At 42.7% G+C, this 24819-nt stretch overlaps 1 protein-coding gene across 3 annotated transcripts in view; it reads right to left on the reverse strand.

The window, feature by feature from the left end:
* The window catches only part of LOC121863817, a 104253-nt gene that overhangs the window by 36449 nt on the left and 42985 nt on the right, over positions 1 to 24819 (reverse strand). The window contains exon 1 of one of the 3 annotated variants that reach the window (XM_042362675.1): positions 18267 to 18970. The exons of the other annotated variants lie outside the window; for them this stretch is intronic. Coding sequence (XP_042218609.1) covers positions 18267 to 18442 — 176 coding nt within the window. The 5' untranslated portion in view covers positions 18443 to 18970. Of the gene's footprint in view, positions 1 to 18266; positions 18971 to 24819 lie in introns of those variants that run through there. 3 annotated transcript variants of the gene reach the window in all.

Below are 24819 nucleotides of genomic sequence, written 5' to 3' on the forward strand. Positions count from 1 at the left end.
CTTCACACAACAGAACCTTAACTATCTCATTCACTGCTTCACATACCAGAACCTTAACTATCTCATTCACTGCTTCACACAACAGAACCTTAACTATCTCATTCACTGCTTCACATACCAGAACCTTAACTATCTCATTCACTGCTTCACATACCAGAACCTTAACTATCTCATTCACTGCTTCACATAACAGAACCTTGACTATCTCATTCACTGCTTCACATACCAGAACCTTAACTATCTCATTCACTGCTTCACATACCAGAACCTTAACTATCTCATTCACTGCTTCACATAACAGAACCTTAACTATCTCATTCACTGCTTCACATACCAGAACCTTAACTATCTCATTCACTGCTTCACATACCAGAACCTTAACTATCTCATTCACTGCTTCACATACCAGAACCTTAACTATCTCATTCACTGCTTCACATACCAGAACCTTAACTATCTCATTCACTGCTTCACACAACAGAACCTTAACTATCTCATTCACTGCTTCACATACCAGAACCTTAACTATCTCATTCACTGCTTCACACAACAGAACCTTAACTATCTCATTCACTGCTTCACACAACAGAACCTTAACTATCTCATTCACTGCTTCACATACCAGAACCTTAACTATCTCATTCACTGCTTCACACAACAGAACCTTAACTATCTCATTCACTGCTTCACATACCAGAACCTTAACTATCTCATTCACTGCTTCACATGCCAGAACCTTAACTATCTCTCATCTGCTGCTTCACATAACAGAACCTTAACTATCTCATTCACTGCTTCACATACCAGAACCTTAACTATCTCATTCACTGCTTCACAACAGAACCTTAACTATCTCATTCACTGCTTCACACAACAGAACCTTAACTATCTCATTCACTGCTTCACATACCAGAACCTTAACTATCTCATTCACTGCTTACATACCAGAACCTTAACTATCTCATTCACTGCTTCACATACCAGAACCTTAACTATCTCATTCACTGCTTCACATACCAGAACCTTAACTATCTCATTCACTGCTTCACATACCAGAACCTTAACTATCTCATTCACTGCTTCACATACCAGAACCTTAACTATCTCATTCACTGCTTCACATACCAGAACCTTGACTATCTCATTCACTGCTTCACATACCAGAACCTTAACTATCTCATTCACTGCTTCACATACCAGAACCTTAACTATCTCATTCACTGCTTCACATACCAGAACCTTAACTATCTCATTCACTGCTTCACATACCAGAACCTTAACTATCTCATTCACTGCTTCACATACCAGAACCTTAACTATCTCATTCACTGCTTCACATACCAGAACCTTAACTATCTCATTCACTGCTTCACATACCAGAACCTTAACTATCTCATTCACTGCTTCACATACCAGAACCTTAACTATCTCATTCACTGCTTCACACATACCAGAACCTTAACTATCTCATTCACTGCTTCACATGAACCTTCAACTATCTCATTCACTGCTTCACATACAGAACCTTAACTATCTCATTCACTGCTTCACATACCAGACTTTGACTATCTCATTCACTGCTTCACATACCAGAACCTTAACTATCTCATTCACTGCTTCATACAGCTACATACCAGAACCTTGACTATCTCATTCACTGCTTCACATACCAGAACCTTAACTATCTCATTCACTGCTTCACATACCAGAACTTTGACTATCTCATTCACTGCTTCACATACCAGAACCTTAACTATCTCATTCACTGCTTCACATACCAGAACCTTAACTATCTCATTCACTGCTTCACATACCAGAACCTTGACTATCTCATTCACTGCTTCACATACCAGAACCTTAACTATCTCATTCACTGCTTCACATACCAGAACCTTGACTATCTCATTCACTGCTTCACATACCAGAACCTTGACTATCTCATTCACTGCTTCACATACCAGAACCTTAACTATCTCATTCACTGCTTCACATACCAGAACCTTAACTATCTCATTCACTGCTTCACATACCAGAACCTTGACTATCTCATTCACTGCTTCACATACCAGAACCTTAACTATCTCATTCACTGCTTCACATACCAGAACCTTGACTATCTCATTCACTGCTTCACATACCAGAACCTTAACTATCTCATTCACTGCTTCACATACCAGAACCTTAACTATCTCATTCACTGCTTCACATACCAGAACCTTAACTATCTCATTCACTGCTTCACATAACAGAACCTTAACTCACTGTCTGTTCTCATTCATTGCCTCTCCTTCTCGAACCCAATTCTCTCGTTCCCGTTCAACACTTCGAATTCCGGGACTCGGTACAGTATCGTTTAGTACAGTGTATTCTGGGAAGCGAGGATACAACAGGAGTGTCGCTACTTCCTCAATTATATATGTGTGTGTGTGTGTGGTGACGCGGCGGAACTACCACCTGCCTGTGTGTGTTTAAAAAGTCTCGAGTAAATGTATGTGTGTGTGTGTGTGTGTGTGTGTGTGTAAGAGCTCTCCTTGTCTCACCTTTCCCACGGAGCGACCCAGCCAGCCAGAGTAGAACCGGGTGTTATTAGTGTCTCCTCCCTCACCCCGTCCCAACTCCATCCTCCCATCTCACCCCCGTGAGAGAGATTCTGCTTAATTTCCTTTGTTATTGTTTCTTTACTTTTTTTCATTCATTCTTTCTTCTCTCTTATAAAGTTACAATTCCAACGTCATTCCTTAAGGTCACTTGTCTTGATAATTTAACGTTTATGTATTTTGCTCACCCAGATAACGCCTTATTCGGTAGGGTGGGGGGGGTGAGACATTACCTAAGCTAATCAATCAAGATAACATCAGACGGGAAGAGACACCACCGTCATCACTACAAAATTATATAACATCTGTCTCTTCCTGTTTATTAGACGGGGATGACAGAATAAAAAGATCCACTACATTAATTTATTTTTCTTATCTTTTAGCTTATTTTCATCTTATTTCAGCCCTTAACAACCCGTATTTACACAAAGATAATTTATACTGTATTTACCTCAAGTATATACCAGCTGATGACCTATATAAAAATAACGATTTCAAAACATGACTCAATCACTCACTCCCTCACTGACGGAGAATAACCTAATTCTAAACTAGCTCAGTTTAATAGTAGCTTGACCTTATTCCCTAAGCCAGAGTGTACGATGAGTGTAAAGTGTACTGTATATCTTCCCAGTAAGGCGCTACCTGTGTTAATTAGATCACTATATGCTTAAGTGGACCTCGTCTCTCCCCGACCAACTGAAGTGTAACACCTGCCACAGCCTTCACCACCGCCGTGTGTATTATTGTCATTATAATTATTATTTTTTTCATTATTATTATTTGTATTATTATTTTACTTGTTATTATTTTTATTATCATCATCAAGGGTCAGCCAGTTCTCCACAATGTTACACTGAAGAGAACAAAGACTTTAGTTTATCAATTAACAACAGAAACGGTAAACTGTGAGAACTGTTTACTGTTTTTTGATGGTGCATGACCTACACCTGTTGTTTCCTTAGCTGAGTGTAACATATTGTGCAGAGCTGGCTGACCTTTGATGATGATGATGATGACTGATAAAAATAATAGTAATAACAATGATAATAATAAGTAAAATAATAATAATAATAATATATACACCCACCCACCCACACCCACACATACGAAAGTAGAATATTCCTACATCATAACTACGCCACACACAACCACCACCGCACTATTTTCTTAAAAAAAAAAGTATTCTAAATTTCCTCTTGACTGCAGGCCAAACCACACTAAACTGACTCACCCCAACACAACCACAAAGATAAAAATTCTCACCTACCCACCCACACCACCCACCCACACCTACCTAAGACGCAAAGATGGTTTCCTCACTCAAAGAAAAAATCGTATCTTGAAATATCCCGTAACTGGTGATGTGAGAACGTACTGAACAGAGACCAAGACACGACAAAGATGGATGCTCAAATGATTCTTGGTGATGTGAGAACAGAACGTAACTAATGGCCTCACGGAACAACACAGAGGTGAGAGTCTCAAACTACGCAGCCAGACACAGACAGACAGATGCAGGGAGGGTAGGGCGTGGCATGGTATAGCCCCCCCCCCCTTTCAGCTTGACGGAACTGATATGCACCTGTCACTTTAATTCAACAGGTGATAGACGGTGTGAACCAAGGTCCCCCGTATCCCTCCACTGCCTTCCCCCATCACCACACTTCCTCCATCACCACACTTCCTCCATCATCACGCCTCCCCCATCACCACACCTCCATCACAATTCGCCAAGAGCAAGATCCGCAAGGCATAATTTCCTCCTAACTGTACTTGTGACACCCTCCCCCCCCCTCCCAGGAAACATCAACTCAAGCTACGATATATTATATGGATCCTCAAAGGTATACTGTATATATTAATACCATTGTGAGTGAGTGTCTTCGTCAGGTGGTGGTCCTTGATCACCACCAGACGCTAAATAGGTCCTCGTGATCTCCAGTGTGTGTGTGTATGTAGCAAGAACAGACTGGAAAAAAACAATAATTACGCCAATGTTACGGTTTCCTGTGACATACATATATACATACATACATACATACATATACATACATACACACAAATATACATACATACACCCTCAAGATATATGGACAGACGGAGAAATAACCCAATTGTGAGGCGCACGTTACGGTACCTAAGAGGCTAAGGCTCAGCCGCCCGTGTAACATCTGGTGACTAGTTACTAATGGTGTTATGGTGAAGGAGTTAATTGTTTGTTGTGTTGTGGGTGACGCTGGTCAACTCCACCCCTGCCATAATGATAGTGGTGGTACAGGGGAGGGGGGACTCATGGTAGTGGTTATGGTAATGTACCTCCTATTATGGTAGTGGTACACGGGGCTTATGGTAGGACCTAATGCTTCTTAATCCAAAATATTTCACATAATTTCTTTTACAATTTTAAGTTTCTTCCACACACACACACACACACACCTATATTTTAGTAACTTTCAACCTATTCACACTTACCACCTCCACCAAAGACCCTCAATTGACCTCGTATTTAACCACTCCCTCCACCAAGGACCCTCAATTGACCGAAGTTGACCGTGGTTAAGCCTCGTACATAACCACTCCCTCCACCAAAGACCCTCAATTGACCTCGTATTTAACCACTCCCTCCACCAAGGACCCTCAATTGACCGAAGTTGACCGTGGTTAAGCCTCGTACATAACCACTCCCTCCACAAAGGACCCTCAATTGACCGTAGTTGACCGTGGTTAAGCCTCGTACTTTACCATGGTTTGGCTTCCGTTCATATTCCCGTAGTTAAGCCAGGGAGCAATTAACAGCGAGCGTGCGTCCGTCCAGTGCATAATAATAGACCGAGTAACTTAGCATACTTTTATATTCCCTCCTCCTGACACTAGACACCTGACCCATCTATGTGTGTTGCTAAATACTACAATAACCATCGACATAATAGCTTCATAATTTACATAACCACAAATGACTCTCTGACATTGAACCTCTATGTAAATTTCACCTCCCAAGACGAAGCAAAAACAAAAAAAGTTTACTTGGATTTGGGTAATGGGGTCGGATTATATATTTGAGGCGTTTAGATGTGATTTAAAGACTTAGATGTTTGTTAAAGAATTTCTGATAGTAATAGTCGTCATATTGGAATCTTATTCATCTTATACATACATGTTCATTATTCAAAATATACATACGGTACTATAGTAAGTTTGTATGTACGATGTATTTTGTTGTGATTAATACCGAGATAATTCCTCTATCTTACATTAAATATTATTATCCCGTTCTTCTACTTGGTGCTTCAATAATACCTGATAATTTCCTTGTCCTTTACAACATAGCGGTGTTGGCTGGGTGTGGCGTCTACAAACATCACTTGAAGGCAGGTACACCAAATACCAACAGGTCGTGTGTGTGTGTGTGCGCGTGTGTGTGTGTGTGTGCGTGTGTGTGTGTGTGTATGTGTGTGTGTGTGTGTTCCATAACTTTCTATAGTAATCACCATGACCACCTCACACTCACTCAAGGACTGTCAGTGGTACACGTTGAAGGGCCCACTAAATACCTTTGGATTACTAATGAGGCAAATTAAACAGTACTGATAAGTGGTAAATGACACTGTAAACCACCAATTGACAGGATTAGTTGAAGTAGACGTAAGTATAGTGGTGGTAGTGGTAGTAATTGTTGTGGTCTTAGTAGCAGTTATGGTGGTGATGGTGATAGTAGTAGTAGCGGTAATGGTAATAGAAGTAATGGTTGGCGATGGTATTAGACGGTAATGGTGGTAGTAACACACACACACACACACACACACACACACACACACACACGAGACCAGGAAGAAAATAATGACCCGACAAATCACAGGTTGAGGCAGGTGACCCCCAGGTGGGAAAGGTATAACCTCTGACCTCCACGATGACTCTTTCAATAGTGAACCGTGTGACCGTCACTCTGGCTGTAGGGCAAGACAACGGGGTGAGGTATTGTCGGTCTCTTGGGGATGAAAACAGTGAAGACATAATAAAGCATGGCACCTAACCTAACCTGACCTAACTTAACCTGACCTAACTTAACCTGACCTAACTTAACCTAATCTAACCTGACCTAACTCAACCTAATCTAACCTGACTTAACTTAACCTAATTTAACCACGACATTACTTATCCTAATCTAACCTAAATTATCCTAATCAACAATAACCTTACCAAACCTAACTCAATACAGTATAACATATATGACAATTCAACAGTAAGACAACTATTGATGATTAAGGAAACAAACTTACAATTGCCATTAATATATGTCATTAACAGTCAAGGTTAGGTTAGGTTTGACATTATCGTGAATATTGTTGATGACAAAGTATAAAAAAATGAATAATGGCACAAAACACAGACGAGTATTTGTACAGGTAAGAGTTTTGCCTAACCTGACCGTGTGAACTGTCCATACCGTGTGCTTTATGATGCACCAGTGTGACCTACACACACACACGTCACCCCCTTCATCTATGAACCTTTGACCCCATACGTGTCTGTACTAACCTGGAAATTATCTAAAAACACCTTTACATTCACCCGTGTCAATATCTGTAGTCAGTTTTTATTTTTTTTACTGAATTTTACCGAATACCATGAAGTAAAATTATACATTGATCCTTGTAATACTGTACAATTAATAAAATAATGTACCTGAAATTCAATAATATTTCATAATTTACATCTTTTGACTCTTATTATGATTAAATGTAAATCCCAAATTTAATATAGGATTACCTGAAGAATCCCCACCTCAGCTTATTTTACCTGAAGATTAGCCACCCCTAATGCTAACTTGTACCACATCCCCCTAATAGCGTTAGGGTGGTTAAACTTTAGGTGACTTAAGCTGGGGTGGAGAATTTTATATATACATACATCTATCCATCCATCCATCCACCCATCTACTTTTCTATCTATCCGTCTACTTACCTACCCACCCATCTATCTACCTACCCGCACCAGTAAAACCTCGTCTACCAGGAGCACTGAACCCACTACACCACGTCACACTGTTACCACGATTATCTCCTTGTAAGTGTTGGCGGAGGTGTTGGCTGTACTGTACTTCACTCACCATGGGGGAGGGAGGAGGAGGAGGGAGGAGGGAGGGGGTCGGGAGGGGGAGGAGGGGAGGGAGGAGGAGGGGGAAGGGAGAAAAAAGAGTAAGGGTTGGATGGAAGAAGGCAAGGACAAGAAAAGAAGCGAGAAGGAAGTAAAAGGAGAGGTATTAGGTGTAGGTGGGAAGGGGTTAATATTCACTCAGGGAGATAGGAGGGTGGGGGAAGGGAGAAGAAGGAAAAGGGGAGGAGGAGGGGGGGTGTGACCAAAAGGAGGGGTGTCTAAGGGAACTGGGGGATGAGGGAGGAGGGTGACGGAGGAGAGACGGGGGAGAGAGAGGAGGAGAGGGGGGGGAGTAGGGTGATGGAATGGGAGGGTTAGGAAGGAGAGAGGAGAGGGTTGTGGAAGGGAGAGGGAAGAGTGAGGGTGGGTCCAGATCACTGACCCTCAGTTGGCGAGACCTGCGAAACAGTCTCTCCTTCCCGTGATGTGAAGTAGAGTGATTATGTGTCAAGATGCTATAAACTGTGTAGTGATGATGTGAACTATATAGGCACAGGCCTGTTGGGAAGTAGCTTTATGGGGCACTACCTGGGGAGTGTCCCCTTCGGTGACCACCTGGGGATTATCGGGCCGACAGACTGTCCGTCTCTCTCAATTTCTTATGCCTTACATTCCTTTTCTCCTCCACCTGTTTTAATGCGTGACAGACAGACACCGTTTTGTTCCCCACATTGATACAATTCTTGCAGCCATGTTGACACCATTTTAGCCGCCATATTGACACCATTTTAGCCGCCATATTGACACCATTTTAGCCGCCATATTGATACCATTTTGGCGGCCACATTGATACCATTTTGGCGGCCATATTGAGTATCGAGGCAGGTGAGTGGTGTCTTTTATCGTCTCCGGTAAAAGGGTGAAAATTGATCACCTGCAGGGAGGGTGAGAGCGGGCCCTCTGACACCCGCAGTACTGTTAAGAGAAGCGGGTCGACTCGTGGGTGTCCATTCTCCCTATCAGAAAGCCGTCGTCTGATTGGCTCGAGCTAACCAATAAGAGTTCCAAATCAAAACAAGGTGATTGGCTCTTGTTTGTTTCATAACCATATTAATCAATCAGAGGTCAATGTTATCAGTGTGTGTGTTTATATGACAGACAAGGAACTAGTTTAGGTGGTGTAAGGGTTAAGGGTGTGTAAGGGGGTAGTGGTACAGTTAAGGGGTACAAGGAGGTCTAGGTTACAGTTCAGGGGGTGTAGAGGGGAGGCGGTACAGTTCGGGGTGTAAGGGGCGGTACAGTTCAGGGGTGTAAGGAGGCGGTACAGTTCGGGGGGGGTATAAGGGGGCAGGGAGGTACAGTTCAGGGGGGTGTAAGGGGCGAGGTACAGTTCAGGGGTATAAGGGGGCGGGAGGAACAGTTCAGGGGGGTATAAAGGGGGCAGGGAGGTACAGTTCAGGGGTGTAAGGGGGCAGGGGGAGGAACAGATCAGGGGGATGGTGTTGGAACAGTATTTTGCTGTGACTGCCCCCCCTCCAGGATTACGGTACATGTAACTAGTTCATTGTGCAATTACCTTTTTTTTCTTATATACTTCAGTCGTCGAGTACTGGTAGAATTATATATATTTTTTGTAGGCTTAAGATATCTAAGTATTTATTTGTAATGGCGAAGGCTTACAGGAAATGAAATTAAGCCATACTGAATTATCTGATACTACTATTATTATTATATGAAATTATGTCATACCGAATTATCCATCAACACTATTATTACTATCAGTCGTAGTTGTAGTAGTCGTAGTAGATCAATAATATTAGTACAGTATTATCATAATCACTATCATTATTACTATTGTTATCATCATCATTATCATTGTTATCATCCTCAGCTAAAGTCAGACTACCATAACCATCTGTACCTCAGCTCCTCTTCTTGTGGGTCAAAGATGTTCAGTACGTCAGAGTAGCCGAGTGTAGGTGAGACAGAGGGCAGCACAGACAACAAACCGGTCCCAGGTGTGCCGCTGTGAGCCATAACCAACCTAGTGAAGGAAGCGAGAGGCCAGGTAGGTAGGTAGGTAGGTGGGCGAGTGGGTAAGTAAGTAAGGTAGACAGGTAGGTAGGAGAGAAAACCCAGTTCCCTCAGCCTAACAGAATCAAGTATTCTTAGGTCGTCTGGAAAATAACTGTGAACTAGAAATGTCATCAGTTCCTACCACCACCACCACCACCACCCTACTTGAGCTTTATTCACACCTGCCTAGCGCTACCACTCACACTACCGGTTTTTAATTTAAAACATTCACGTGTCACATTTAAAACATTCATGTATCAAATTTAAAACATTCACATTCAATCCACAACATTCAAGTCAATACACACATTCCACTACCTGGTTAACACACATTCTAAATAACTCGCTTGACCTATACGACATCCACATAACATTTACAATAACACTGACATTACCGGTGAACATAATACCGTAACCCGACACACACACACTTTAACCTATTCCTCTTAACTGGCCGAGTGTACACGCATCTACCTGCCTCTTAACAGACCGAGTTTTATTCCTCATGACCTGACTGTGTGACATGACTTGACTGTGCGACCTGAACTGCGACATTACTGTACCCCATGACGTGACTGTGCGACCTGACTTGACTGTAGCTCATGACTAAACTGCTACATGACTTGACTGTGCTAAATGACCTGAGTGTGCGACATGGCCTGACTCTGCAACATGACTGTACCTCATGACTTGACTGTGCGACCTGACTAGACTGTGCCCCGTGATTGCTTAACTGATATATACAACGTCGTCGTCACACCGTCCTGACTGACCATAATACCCCCCCCTCACGCACTACAGTAAATCAGTCATAACTTCGAGGCCGGAGCCAAGTTAGGTGGACGGTGTACACAGTCTGTTGATGTTCTCAGGGGGACTATACTGTACACATCATGTTCCCACGACCAGGTAACAACAACAAAGGGGGTCTTCCGAATCCTCAACACACAGTCGTAAGTCCCCCCCCTCCCCCACTAATTAAGGATTCGTAGTCGTTCGTAATTTTGTTCTCAGTTCAACAACACGGGGGTTCGAATCCTCAGCCCTCGTCTGTAAAGTTTCACCCTCACTATTTAATGATTTGTAAAGCTTCGTTCGTGTTTATTTTCTCCCGTACACTTGGGATAAAAGAACATCATCTTCTCATGGTAGACTCAGTGTAGGTAATTTTTCCAATCATTTAGTCCATTAACTCTCTAACGTTACTCTCATCGTGGATTAATTAGATGCGCTCTCATTCCCCATCTAAACGGAGTAAATAAAAAGTACGAAAGTTTTGAGAATTTCGATCCTAACTTATCAAAATTAAGAGTTTCGAATTCCCTATAAACCCCCAAGTTATTTTTCCGCCATATAAGTAATGTTTCTCACAGCTCACTTAAACAACAACACGAATATAGATCGAATATGTCAACCAAAATAAACAGAGACTCTACCTTAAGTAAATACTATCTTTTTTAATTCCTACTAATGTGAGAATAAATTTGAGCGGTGGTCGAGTAGATATATCGCTTACCTCTTACCCAGGGTGTCACTGGTTAACGCCCCCAGGGTAACCATATTTCGCCTAGTTGTGAATCGATAACAATCTCGTTCTTAATTTGAGTGAAATTTTATAGTTTATTTTGTAAACTATTTCGTAAAGTGTCATATATTACTTATAATATTCATACATACATATATACATACTCACATCTATACACACACACATGCTCCCTACTGACTAACACACACACACACACACACCACTCACCGAGCCAAACACGCACATATTCCACTCCAACAAGCACGCACACCCTCACCCCCCCCCCAACTCTCACGTACACACACACACACATCACAAAAGGGTCAACTTTCCTCAAGTCACAGGAAACAGTGAAAGAATTTTACAAAATGATTCGGTGACTCGGTGTTGACTCCCAGAACACGACGAGTAGTGGTGAAAGTCATGGCCCTTGGGAACCTCACTTCACCTTCCTAGGGTATAGTGTGAGAAGGGAGGGGGGTGGATGGAGAGAGAAAGGAGGAGGAGGGAGGAGGGGGATGGATGGGAGGAGGAGGATGGTGGGAGGGAAGGAGGATGGATGGGAGGAGGGGATGGGTGGGGAGGGAGGATGGATGGGAGAGGAGGAGGAGGGGGTGGATGGGGAGAGGGAGGAGGGTGGATGGGGAGGAAGGAGGAGGGGGGTGGGAGGGGAGGAGGGGGACGATTGGGAGGGAAAGGTAGGGTTCTAATAGGGGGAGATAGAGAAGTAGGGTAAGATGAGGATCCAATGCGGGACGTAGACTAAGGAGGTGGGAGAAGAGGAGGAAGAAGATGGGGTGGGGAAGGAGGAAGAAGATGAGGTGGAGAAGAGGAGGAAGAAGATGGGGTGGAGAAGAGGAGGAGAAGAGGAAAAAAGGTAATGAGGTGAAGAGAGGAGGAAGAAGATGGGGTGAGAGAGAGGAAAGAAAGATGAAGAATTGGTTGTTGCGGTGGATATGATGATGATGATGGTGGGGGGGGGGTGGTGATTGTGGTAGTAACGTTGATAGTATTGATGGCTACGTAGATAGTAGTGGTAGTTAGTGGTTATATAGAGAAAGTGATAAATAGTGGTAGCGACGGTGATAGTGGTAGTAAATAACTACATATAGACAATGCTGGTAGCTAAAGAAAGAAAGAAAATGTGATCTGTGGGTGTTCGACTTGTGACAAAGAAAGAAAGAAAAGAGAGAGGAGGGGGGAGGAAGCAAGACAGGTCACCACGTACACGACACACCATCACAAGTAGTACACGTGTCTTGGTATTCTGAACACAAGAGGATTTTTTACACTTCCCACCTGAGCGCGTCTGCATTTGTACCACCCAGACAGACGTGCGCGTGTGTGCGTGTGTATCAACTCATACAGTATATTAATATTTTTTGTCACACTGTCAAAAGCCAAGGTCGACATATGCAGAAAAAAATTTGAGAAAAAAAAAAGCCGACTAAAGGTTCCGAGAATGACAAGCGGCTTTTATTTTACTTGTTTTTGGGGTGGGGAGGAGGAGAGGGGGGGGGAGGGAGGGATGAGGTGATAAAAAATAATAATCCGAATCGAGTTGAGAAAAACATTGCCAAAATATTTAACATTAAGAAAACTCAGGTGTTTCAATATATTTTCCCTGGCATGATCTACCTATCTATCTATTCATCTATCTATCTATCTATCTATCTATCTATCTATCTGCCACCGATGTATAAGGCATAGAAAGTTAGAAACCTGACAGACAATAAAGTGGAAAATATGAGATAGTGTAAAATAAAGCCACGTTTAGAAACCGAAAAGCAGTGGATTAAGACGAGTAGAAACACACACACACACACACACATCCTCAACTTCCACACGTACCTAACAGAGATAACTTCCGCATATAATCACACTGAAAATATACACCTTTCTATACTTTCTAAATAAAAAGTAATGAAAGTTGTATTAAAAAGTAATAAAAAGCGTAACAAAAAAAACGGCTTAGAGGCGTAATATACAGTCAGTTGCGTGTGAGTGAAAGTTAGAAATCTAAATACCAGTTATCATGACTAAGTGGGGAGAAATTTACAATGAAATGAAAGGATATGTCAAATTCTTATCTCTTTCTCTCGTTCGTTCGTTGGTATTATTCTCGTAGTAGTAGTAGTTCTTCTTGTTGTCGTTCCTCCACTATAATTTATGACGAAGCAGAATTCATCTATCTATCTTTCTATCTCAGGGGTCGTAGGTCGTGATACTGTAGTGGTCGTATCTCTTCATAGACTCTTTCTCTCTCAGGGGTCGTAGGTCGTGATACTGTAGTGGTCGTATCTCTTCATACTCTCTCTCTCTCTCAGGGGTCGTAGGTCGTGATACTGTAGTGGTCGTATCTCTTCATAGACTCTCTCTCTCAGGGGTCGTATGGGTCGTTATACCCCAGTGGTCATAACTCCTCGTCGTAGACTGTACTCCTACACCAAAGAACACTACTTTCGTTCACCCTAACTTGAGACAACGGCTCGAAACAACAGCTAATTGCATTTTGAACATAGTACGAAACATCTCATTAAAAAATAAGCCAATCTCGACGATGACTAGCCAAACGTTAACTATAACTAGCTAAAATTGAACTAAAACTAGCCAAACTCGACAATAACTAGCTAAAATTGAACTAAAACTAGCCAAACTCGACAATAACTAACTCAAATTGAACTAAAACTAGCCAAACTCAGACGAAACAGACACACCCTAATGATAGCTAGATAAACCTAAACGACACCTAGACACCTTCACTTCCATATTAGCCGGTGTAAGTATTTTTCACGATAACAGGCAAAAATTCACACAAAAAGTTAAAGACACATTCACTTACATATTTGACCATATTAGCAGGTAGATTCCTCCCTCCCCTGATAACTGGTAATCTTCTCACACACACACACACACACACACACACACACACACACACACACCAAAAACTATTCCAACCAGTAGTGTCTATCAGTATTAAGACCGGTTTGAGAAGACGTGTCATAACCAACGTAACACACACACTAGGTTATCGGTACTCTAAACACTCGACAGGACATCTCTCACCTAAAACACAAGATTCTAGTTACTACTGTAGAGGCTAATGACGAAGTTTTAATCGAGAATACCTGACGTTTTTAGGGTGACTTGTGGGTCTGTCTATCTGTCTGTCTGTCTGTCTACGATACATATCCATATCTCACCCCCCCCCCTTCCCTCTCTCTAACCCTAGCAGCATTATTTCCCCCACTCCCTGTTTTCTCCTGGGATTCAGCTGACTCCCCATTACCTGTTGCGTTTTCTCCTCGAGGTTCTCACTTTAAACCAGGTGGAAAGTGAAAGTTCGACCGTCGCTCTGCATACTGCTACACAACAGTGAGAGAGAGGAGAAAAGAAAGTGAGAAAGAGAGAGGGGGGTAATAAATAAGAGGAGATATAAGAGAAAGAGATAAAAATGAAAAAGAGAAGAAGAGAGAAGTAGAGAAGGAAGAATAAGACATACAGACAGACACTGAAGGAAAAGATGGCAGCAGGTTGAGAGAGAGAGAGAGAAAAGGGAGAAACTAAAGGCTGAGGATGACTGGACACAAATATAAACACAGACGCGATTTAATATATTTTTACTTCCTAATGTTTAGTATTAGTGAGTGGAAACCGGAAGCTGTGATGATGTTGGTCTGTCGTCAAAACATCTGTTCAAACATTCATGCCTTGATGAGTGTAGTGAATGTTGGTCTGTCGTCAAAACATGCTAAAACATTCATGACTTGTGTGTAGTGAATGTTGGTCTGTGGTCAAAACATCTGTTCAAACATTCATGACTTGTGTGTAGTGAATGTTGGTCTGTCGTCAAAACATACACGGGTCATACACACAACACTATCACCTTCATTTCAACATTTTCGAAGCTTTTACATACATACACATTCACATTAATTATATACACACACAATGGTAACCGTTCATATCATCAACGGTTAGTACTGTTCTACTTGGGTGGTAAATTAGGTTAATTGATGTCTGATATAATGTCAGTATAATGATGTATGGTCTGTCTGTCTGTCTGTCTGTCTGTCTCTCAGTCCGTACACACAAACTCAACTAAACGGCTGTGTGCAACTTCATAAGAGAACAAAGATAACATTCACACACAAATACCTACATGATTACACATACAAGTACATAAATGAATACACACACACACACTGATTAAAAAAATACCTACACAGATCCACACGTACATGGGTGCACACAACAGGATGTAGGATGAACACGCCACCACGAGGGAGGAGGCGTTCAATTACTGTACTGTACAACGCAGCGTTCAGAGAGATACTGTGAAATGGAAAAAAGATGAAAGGTTTGATAGACAGACAGACAGACAGATAGATAGATGAACAGAATATTATATGAATTCATTGGTCGTATATAAAATCATTCCCGTGAATTTAAAGCATATAACTTCTCTCTCAAATTATACCTGTATATCTGTCTGTCTCAGTAATCATGTCTGTCTCAGTAATCATGTCTGTCTGTCTGTCTCAGTAATCATGTCTGTCTGTCTGTCTCAGTAATCATGTCTGTCTGTCTGTCTCAGTAATCATGTCTGTCTGTCTGTCTGTCTCAGTAATCATGGCTGTCTGTCTGTCTCAGTAATCATGTCTGTCTCAGTAATCATGTCTGTCTGTCTGTCTGTCTGTCCTCAGTAATCATGTCCTGTCTGTCTGTCTGTCTGTCTCAGTAATCATGTCTGCTGTCTGTCTGTCTGTCTCAGTAATCATGTCTGTCTGTCTGTCTCAGCAGTAATCATGTCTGTATATCTGTCTGTCTCAGTAATCATGTCTGTCTGTCTGTCTCAGTAATCATGTCTGTCTGTCTGTCTCAGTAATCATGTCTGTCTGTCTGTCTCAGTAATCATGTCTGTCTGTCTGTCTCAGTAATCATGTCTGTCTGTCTGTCTCAATAATCATGTCTGTCTGTCTGTCTCAGTAATCATGTCTGTCTGTCTAACTCTATGGACCGAGGTAGGGTATAATATGATTAGTACTCATGATTAACTACCCTAACTATTAATCTACTTTAACCTAACATACCCTAACGTAAGTAACCCTAACCTTCCCCCCCCCCCTCCCCCAATCATCGGGTGGGTGACAGCTTCGGAGTTCCTAATCATCCAACGTATATTTGGATGATTAATTTTCACCTTCAAAATCAAAGCCACAATACTGTATCTTCCAAATCACGTGAATACAAACAAAAAACATTCCCGGAACATGTAAATACGAAAATACTCCCGGTACCTGTAAATACGAAAACATTACCGGTACATGTAAATACGAAAACATTCCCGGGTGCGTGTAAATCTGAAACGATGCCGGTACGTATGAAATGCGAAACGTTCGGTACGTGTAAATGCGAAACGTTCGATTGCGTATGCGATAGAAAACGATGCCGGTGCATGTAAATCTAAAGAGCAGTGCCGGTGCATATGAGTAAAAATTTCACGGTGCATGTAAATACAGAAAACATTCCGGTGCGTATGAAATGCAGAAACGTGCCGGTTACGTATGGAAATGCAAAACATTACCGGTGCATGTAAAATGCAGAAAACATTGCCGATTTGCGTATAATCTGAAAACGATTACCGATAATATATATATATATATATATATATATATATATATATATATATATATATATATATATATATATATATATATATATATATATATATAACGTTCATAAACAGTGGGGGTGTTCCTAAGCGGTGACTGGAGGAGGCAGAGGCGGAGGACGAGACATCACCCTGCAGCAGGCGCAGAAGACAACGGCCGGCGCCCTCAACACTGGTCAAGTTTTACAACGCTTAATTATGGCCCACCACCTCCTTCAGCTGCCAGGACCACTACCACCTGTTGCTGCTGTGTGTGTCTTATGTGTGGATGATCTCTCTCTCTCTCTCTCTCTGTGCTTAAATTTCCGTGTCTGACTGTTTCTCTCGTGTGTGTGTGTCTGTCCTCTCTCTCCTGGGCTCTGGGACGGAGCTAAGAGGCCGTGAAGGTGAGAGAGATCAAGGCAGGACTGTGGGAATATCACAGCTTCTTTGTACGTCTCTTTGTCCTTCCATCTTTAACTCTTCTCTCTCTTCCCACACATACACACACACTATCCCTGAGTCATCTCCTCTGTGTAATAATAATAAATAATAATTAACGGTTTATTGAAAGAGCTTGGCAGCCAGAAGGCTGAAAATATACAGTTACATAATTGGGGAATGGGTTTCGATTTACAAATAATATACAAGTAACATAAGTGTGTGTGTGTGTGTGTGTGTGTGTGTGTGTGTGTGTGTGTGTGTGTGTGTGCGTGCGTGCGTTTGAGTCAGTCCTCCAGTATTATAATATATAAACTACGAAACAAAGCTGCACTTGGATCGACAACTTCTGACCGGCGAGAACCGCTGACTAGTTGGAGCGTCAATTGTCGCCGAGGAGACTGGGTGTCGTCTGTTCTGATAAAGTTGCTGGAATCGTTGATTTCCCGTCGATATTTGGCATGTGTGACCGTGCCTGTAATAAAGGAAGGTCTTCTCTTTCTGTGCCCATTAGACAGGATGATCAGCAGACAAGTTACAAAGGGCCAGGGAACATAAGGTTATCCTGTCTATGCCTTGTGGAGAAGCAGTGAGGAAGCAGACGAAGCACACTCACCGAAGAAAGCAAACTGTCTACTGGTTGTGTAGAGGTTTGATAAAAGACTCGACACAACCCCAACTGTGGTTAACGCCTCTGTACACCCCACGAACGGGACAAAACATACAAATTGTCTGCTCGTTGTGTATTACCCGGTAAATATTGGACTACTATGCAGATGCCTCATGCACGGGACAAGACCTAAAAGTTGTCTGCTTAGAGTTGTGTAGAACTGAGGTTAAAACAACTCGGCAGACAGGGACTCAGCAGACAACTCACATAGTGGGAGTGGCGGGGCTGCTGGAGTCTGCGGAGGGCGCCCTCACGTGTCGCCTCATCTTGGTCACCAGATAGTCGAGGGTGGACATCTTGGAGGAGCCCACGACACCACCCGGCGAGGAGGAGGACTGGCCACCCACACCATCCACGCCGCCCCTCCCGTCTTTCACGCGCATCCTCCAAGGCTCCCCCAGGCCAGGTCAAAGGTCGCGGGAGGGACGCTCGGGTCAAGAAGCCCTCAGAGGAAGGCCGTGGATGACACAATAAAGCGCCTTCGTTAACCTCCCAGACCGACCATCTTGGCACTGACAGTCTGCCTTCTCAAGCGTAAGTGATAATTTTTGTAATATTCTTGAGAGGTGTTTTGAGTAACGGTGAGTCTGTTGCTATGACACTTGTTCAACACACTAAAGGTCTTTAAAGATTCTCTATGACACGTGTGAACAAATATCTGTTACTCCTTGTTTACTTTACGTGTAGTGCCTCGCCTGTTACTGAGTATGTAAAGTACTAGGATATGGCTAATTATACCGTGTCATTCGTAGCCAAAACACTTTTATCCAACTATTAAACAGTAAAATCCTGTGTCACTTCACTATGCAGTTGTTAAATCGTCAACACACACCCATAATGTCATGGTGAAGCCCCAGTACTTGCACCATTACATAGTTCACACCAACACACACACACTGCTCTGCCGGCCACTGACACCACATAACAAACACCAACACGTCCTTGCTGCCGGTGCACGCGGCAACCCACACTCTCGTACCGCACGCGCCGCCGCCACCATCACCGCCACACTGCCTCCTTAAATATCCTCTATCTCTCATCAATCACTTAACACTGTTGAAATTATATCGGCAATCCTCAGTTTTCTTTGTGTTTTAACCGTGGTTTAATAAGATACATTGTATAGCTAATTATATGGAGAGAATTACAAGCATGCGTCCGCCAATGGTACGGTTTAGACAGCGCTACCTGGAACAGTGTACTGTACTGTTAACGGTGTGGGACTGTACCCGACCTAACACTGTACCTCTGCACCATATACTTATTTCATCCAAGACACACCAACTATATATCTGCACAAATATTTTGGGACCAAAAATGATATTGCGACTTTGTATCACAAATAATATATCTACTGTATATTCGAAAACACTCTATGAAGTAAATATTAACTTGTATATTGTCAAAGACGCAATATGAAAAATATTACGAGTTACTGCGACCAACAATGTTTATCAACCAATATAACAAGCTAACAGCATCAATGGTATTTAATTCCTGGGAATCACCAATGCGCGTGCGCCAAGTCTCCAATCGCTCACACCGGACGTTCCTAGTTCAGCACAGACCGCACATATTTTCCTACACTTGGTGGATTCTATTTTTAAATAAACATCATCAAGCAGTTGGCCGAATTCATACTTACACGAGTAATAGAAAGCGATGCATTACTTCTGTCGCGTTACCAGAGTCAAAGACCTCAGCGAAGCTCTTTAAAACTATGTGACCAACATGAGAGAAAACGGAGAGACGAGTCCCTCATATTTTCATAGAAAATGTGAGCAGTCATGGGGTGACTTACCAAACATTATTGCCACGGCCTCCTTCACAATTTCGACAAGATTGACCTTTACTCAGTGACCCTACCGTCAAACATATCCACATTGCTGTAGCGTGTATAAATTGCGTAGGTATCAAGGCAAACAGAACATAGACCCTAATAACTTAAATCAGTTTACCTTCAAAAATCACTATATCATTTTACTCATTATAATTCCAGGTTTCCAAAGTGAGAATTATGTCTAGGTTACAGATATATACCTGTAATTAACACACAGGTATAGCGTTGGCAGTAAAATAAAAACAGCTTTTACCTGTTCACCCACCAGCCAGGTACAGTTAAAGAGATTTCAATGCTGTTAATATAGTAAGCCAAATACTGTATAAATTCAATATGCTAATTCTTATGACTACTGCTACTGATGATGATATTATTATTTGTTTAATTAACCTTATTACCGGTATCATTATTATAATTAACATTATTCTAGTTTACTAGTTAAATTATCCTTATTACTTTTATCGTTATGAACATTATTCTCATGACAGTATTATTATCACAAGCTCTCGTAACTCTATAACGTCACGTCACTCACTTCTCAAGGTACAGGTTTGAACAAAATTCCCTCGACTCTTTCGGCATTATCTATATGTTGATAAGGAGAAAGAATTTAACACAAGAATCTTCCAAAATCCGGTATTGAGGAAGAATTTTACAGAAGGGCTATTGACAACTCACGACAGCCAACTAAAGGAGATGGAGGGGGTGAGGAGGAGGAGGAGAGGGAGGGGTGAGGAGGAGGAAGGGAGGAGGGGGGATGAAGAGGAGAGGGAGGGGGTGAGGAGAAAGAGGAGGAGGGGAAGGAAGAGGAGGAGGAGGAGGAAGGAAGAGGAGGGAGGAGGAGGAGGAGCAGGAGGAGGAGGGAGGAGGAGGAGAGAGGGCAGGAAGAGGAAAGAAAGAAGAAAGGAAGGAAGGAAGGAAGGGGTAAGAGTTAGGAGAAAGAGGGAAAGGGTAAAGAAAAAGGAGGAGGCAGGGGGGGGGGCCTAAGTCATCCCATGCAGGTGTCCTTCTGAACATTTTTTCTACGTTTTTATCCTAAGTCCAGCCAGCAAGAACTGGTCTCGCCATGACATTTACAGACACACCGTTGTCCCGGGTTTGAGGGTATTTACGTGCATATATACCAAGACCTTGAGGATGTGACAGGCTGATAGACACACACACACACACAGACGTTCTTTATCATCACCACCATCATTACCATCAACACCACTACCACTATCACCACCACCACTACAACCATCACCACCACTACCACCATCACCACCACAACTACCACCACCACTACCACCACCACCACCACTACAACCACCACCACAACCACCACCAACTCCCATCACAACACTCACGTTCACAATGTCAGTAGATATTTCTTACAGTACCAATACTGAACCTTCATAGTACTTATAACTCCTAAACGTGAACCATGAGAATAAAGAAGGAAGGAAGGAATGAAGGAAAGGCTACGGGTTTTACACTAAACTTATCACATATACAGCTGAGGACTTTACAGAAAACGGTGTAGTTATATTTGAGGATAGACTATTGTATTATCTGTTTCTGTTATTTACTCTGTCAAGTTGTCTCTGTCTCTCCGTCTACACTTGTTTTCCTCATTATCTCTATTCTTCTAACTCACACACATGGCACATACAGACAATTATGTTTTCGACTGCACCCTTACTGTGTCCGCTTGTCCAGTCAGGTTTTTTTTTTTTAGGCAGGCTATGTTTAGGGAACCTTTTCTAGCTCCCTCTCCATGTGGGGTGAGCAGAGTGGGTCCTCGGAAGGGCTGCTCAGTCGCACAGACAGGACTGGATTGCACTGCTGCCTAGATCCCAGTGCATAAACGACCATCTTATCTGTGCAGCCCATGTGCAGAGTTGTGACGAGAGACTCCCGGCAGTCATCTCTGCCTGTCCCAGTCGCCACTCGTCTGTCGCCATAGGACTCTTGGGGGTATAGGGGTTTTGATGATGATGAGAAGTATGAGGAGCTGGGTGATGGCTGGGCGTGAGTTGATTTATGTGGTGGGGCAGGAGCGCAGGCTGCAACCACACACACACACACACTCACAAAACACTAGATAAAACCCATAGAAAAAAAAATCGCCACAAAAAACACAAAAACAACCATTGTATTAACCCACTGGACTAAACCCACGAGACAAACCATCAAAACAAAAAATAAAAAAAGCATTGTATACAAAACCCCATTCAACAAAACTTATATAACTTTACTATATGACAAAAACCACCCAAGCTAACGAGAGAGAGAGAGAGAGAGAGAGAGAGAGACCGTCCCCAGCATCACCATCATCTCCCGTAGCAGGCAATGGTGGCGTTGACCTGCCCTGGGGGACCTCGTCATTAGTGCCTGCAGGATAGCGAGTGGAGAGAGGGAGGTGGGAGGAAGAGGAGGAGAAATGGTGGAAAGGTGAAGGAGGTGACAGGGAGGTAGGAGAAGAAAGGGTATGAGGAAATAGAGAGAGGATGGCAGGAAGAAAAGCAGGGATAGTAAAAGTAGAAGAAGGAGGAGGAGGGGGGGTGAGGAGAAGGTGGAAGAAGAGGAGGAGGGGCACATCCTTAGGGTGGTGGTGACGGGGACAAAAACTCCGTCAGGTAACACTGCCAGGAGCCACGACAGGTGATGGGAAGAGTGTGTGTGGAGGTCCTCTTTGTCCCAGCTGGTGGCGATGAAGGCGACAAAACCCCATCTGGCAAAATCTTATCTAGAAAAATCCCACCAGACAAAATCCCAGTGACTAAAATCCCACCAGACAAAATCCCAATGGTTAAAATCCCACCAGACAAAATCCCATTGGCTAAAATCCCACCAGACAAAATCCCAGTGGTTAAAATCCCACCAGACAAAATCCCAGTGGTTAAAATCCCACCAGACAAAATCCCTGTAGAAAATCGTCGTGTAAAATATCAGCAATTAAAACGACTTCTCCATCCCTCACGCAAGACTATGTTCCACTAAATAGAATCCCACAAAAAATCCATACACACCTCCCTTCAAGCAAAATCCCACATGATGATCGCTTCCCGGGTAAAAATCGTGGTCAATAATAAAAAAAATCCAACCAAAAAAAAACAAAATTAACTAAAATATAATTCCAATCAAAATATTTTCCATCAGATTCTAATGGGGGAAAATTCATGTAGTTATCAGACCAATTCTTAACGAAAGTGAATCGTTCCTAACCTAACCAAACCAAACATAACCAACCCTAACCTAACCAAACCAAACCTAACCAACCCTAACCTAACCAAACATAACCAACCCTAACCTAACCAAACCAAACCCAACCTAACCAACCCTAACCTAACCAAACCAAACCTAACCAACCCTAACCTAACCAAACCAAACCTAACCAACCCTAACCAAACCAAACATAACCAACCCTAACCTAACCTAACCAAACCTAACCAAACCTAACCAAACCAAACCTGACCAAACCTAACCAACCCTAACCTAACCTAACCTAAATGTGAAAATTGTCCCTGAACGCAGACACAAGTTACATCATGTCACTGTTTACATCCGAGTATTAAAGACGACTCCTCCTGTTGCTTGTAATTACAGGTCTTTAGGTCAGGGTTCCTATTAGACCCTAACCTACCCTTTACCATCAAGGAAGCGGGATTCCTTAGGACTGGGGCCCATTAGAACAGAGGGGGGGGGTCTACTCTAACTAGGTATCATTTCAACTGGGCCCCCAATCAACACCCTTGGCCAGGCCCGGAGCATAACAGGAAGCTAGTCCATGTTTTTGTACAGTAGTCAACACCGTCGCCCACCGTTCATCACTCTATCCTTATTTAGCAACGTTGGAAAATAAATCCTAAAAAATAAAATCATGGTAAGCAACAGCGAAATAAAGCAAGCGGATGATTTTGTGTTTTTCTGAAGTAACATTATCTGTGACGGTGGATGTGCGGATGAAATCATAACAAGAATAGGCCAAGCAAAACTAGCCTTTAAAAGACCTAATGAAAAGGGCTATTGACATTAATTTGAGAAAAGGACTGTTGTATGGGTGAGAAGCGTGGACATTTTCAGCTGACACCAGAAAGAGGTTAGAGGCCTTTGAGATGTGGTGTTATAAGCGAATGTTAAAAATAAACTACCGACATGAAAGCACTTGAAGGAATACTAAGGTCAGCAAAAAAATTATGAGAAATACGTGAAATTTAGCAAAGGAAAAAGAAAAAATTAGATACTTTGGTCATATAATTAATGAGGGAACAACAAAAATATTAATGGGCAAACTTGAGGATAGGAGGGCCAGGGGAAGGCAGAAACTGGGATAGGTAATTATATAATACGTACACACACACACGCAAGCACGCACACGCACACGCACACACACACACACACACACACCAAAACGTGTGAGAGTAATGCATTATCCTCGCTTGACAACGTGACCCACCCTGCCACACCCTGACCTTTCACGGTGGATGGGTGGGAAGCTCCTAATGGTGTCCTCAAATGTTCCCTCCCTCCGTCTCTCCCTCCCTCCACGCCCCACCACTCTCCCTGATTATTCATTCATCCCTGACTCCACAAGCACTACCTCTAGCCACCTTGTTCTAATATTCTCCTCTCTTTCATTCCTCCCTCCCTCTTTCTTCCTCCTTCTCATTCTCCTCCCTTTTCCTCTCTCTCATTCTTCTCTCTTCTCCTCCTTCCTTCTCTCTCTCTCTCTCTTAGAAGGGCGGTGGGCGATCTCATGAATACAAGCACTTTCAGGAGAGCTGCTGGAGCCAATCTTCAGGCAGCGTTGGGGTTAATCTTCAGGTAATACCGTAACTAAGTCACATGTGTAAGTCACGTTTGCTCAACACTTGTGTCCTATAACTCATGCGTGTGTGTGTGTGTGTGTGTGTGTGTCATACTCCTGTCACAGTT

Source organism: Homarus americanus, unplaced genomic scaffold (genome assembly GCF_018991925.1).
Source record: "Homarus americanus isolate GMGI-L3 unplaced genomic scaffold, GMGI_Hamer_2.0 scaffold48354, whole genome shotgun sequence".
In the NCBI taxonomy this organism is placed as follows: Eukaryota; Metazoa; Arthropoda; class Malacostraca; order Decapoda; family Nephropidae; genus Homarus; species Homarus americanus.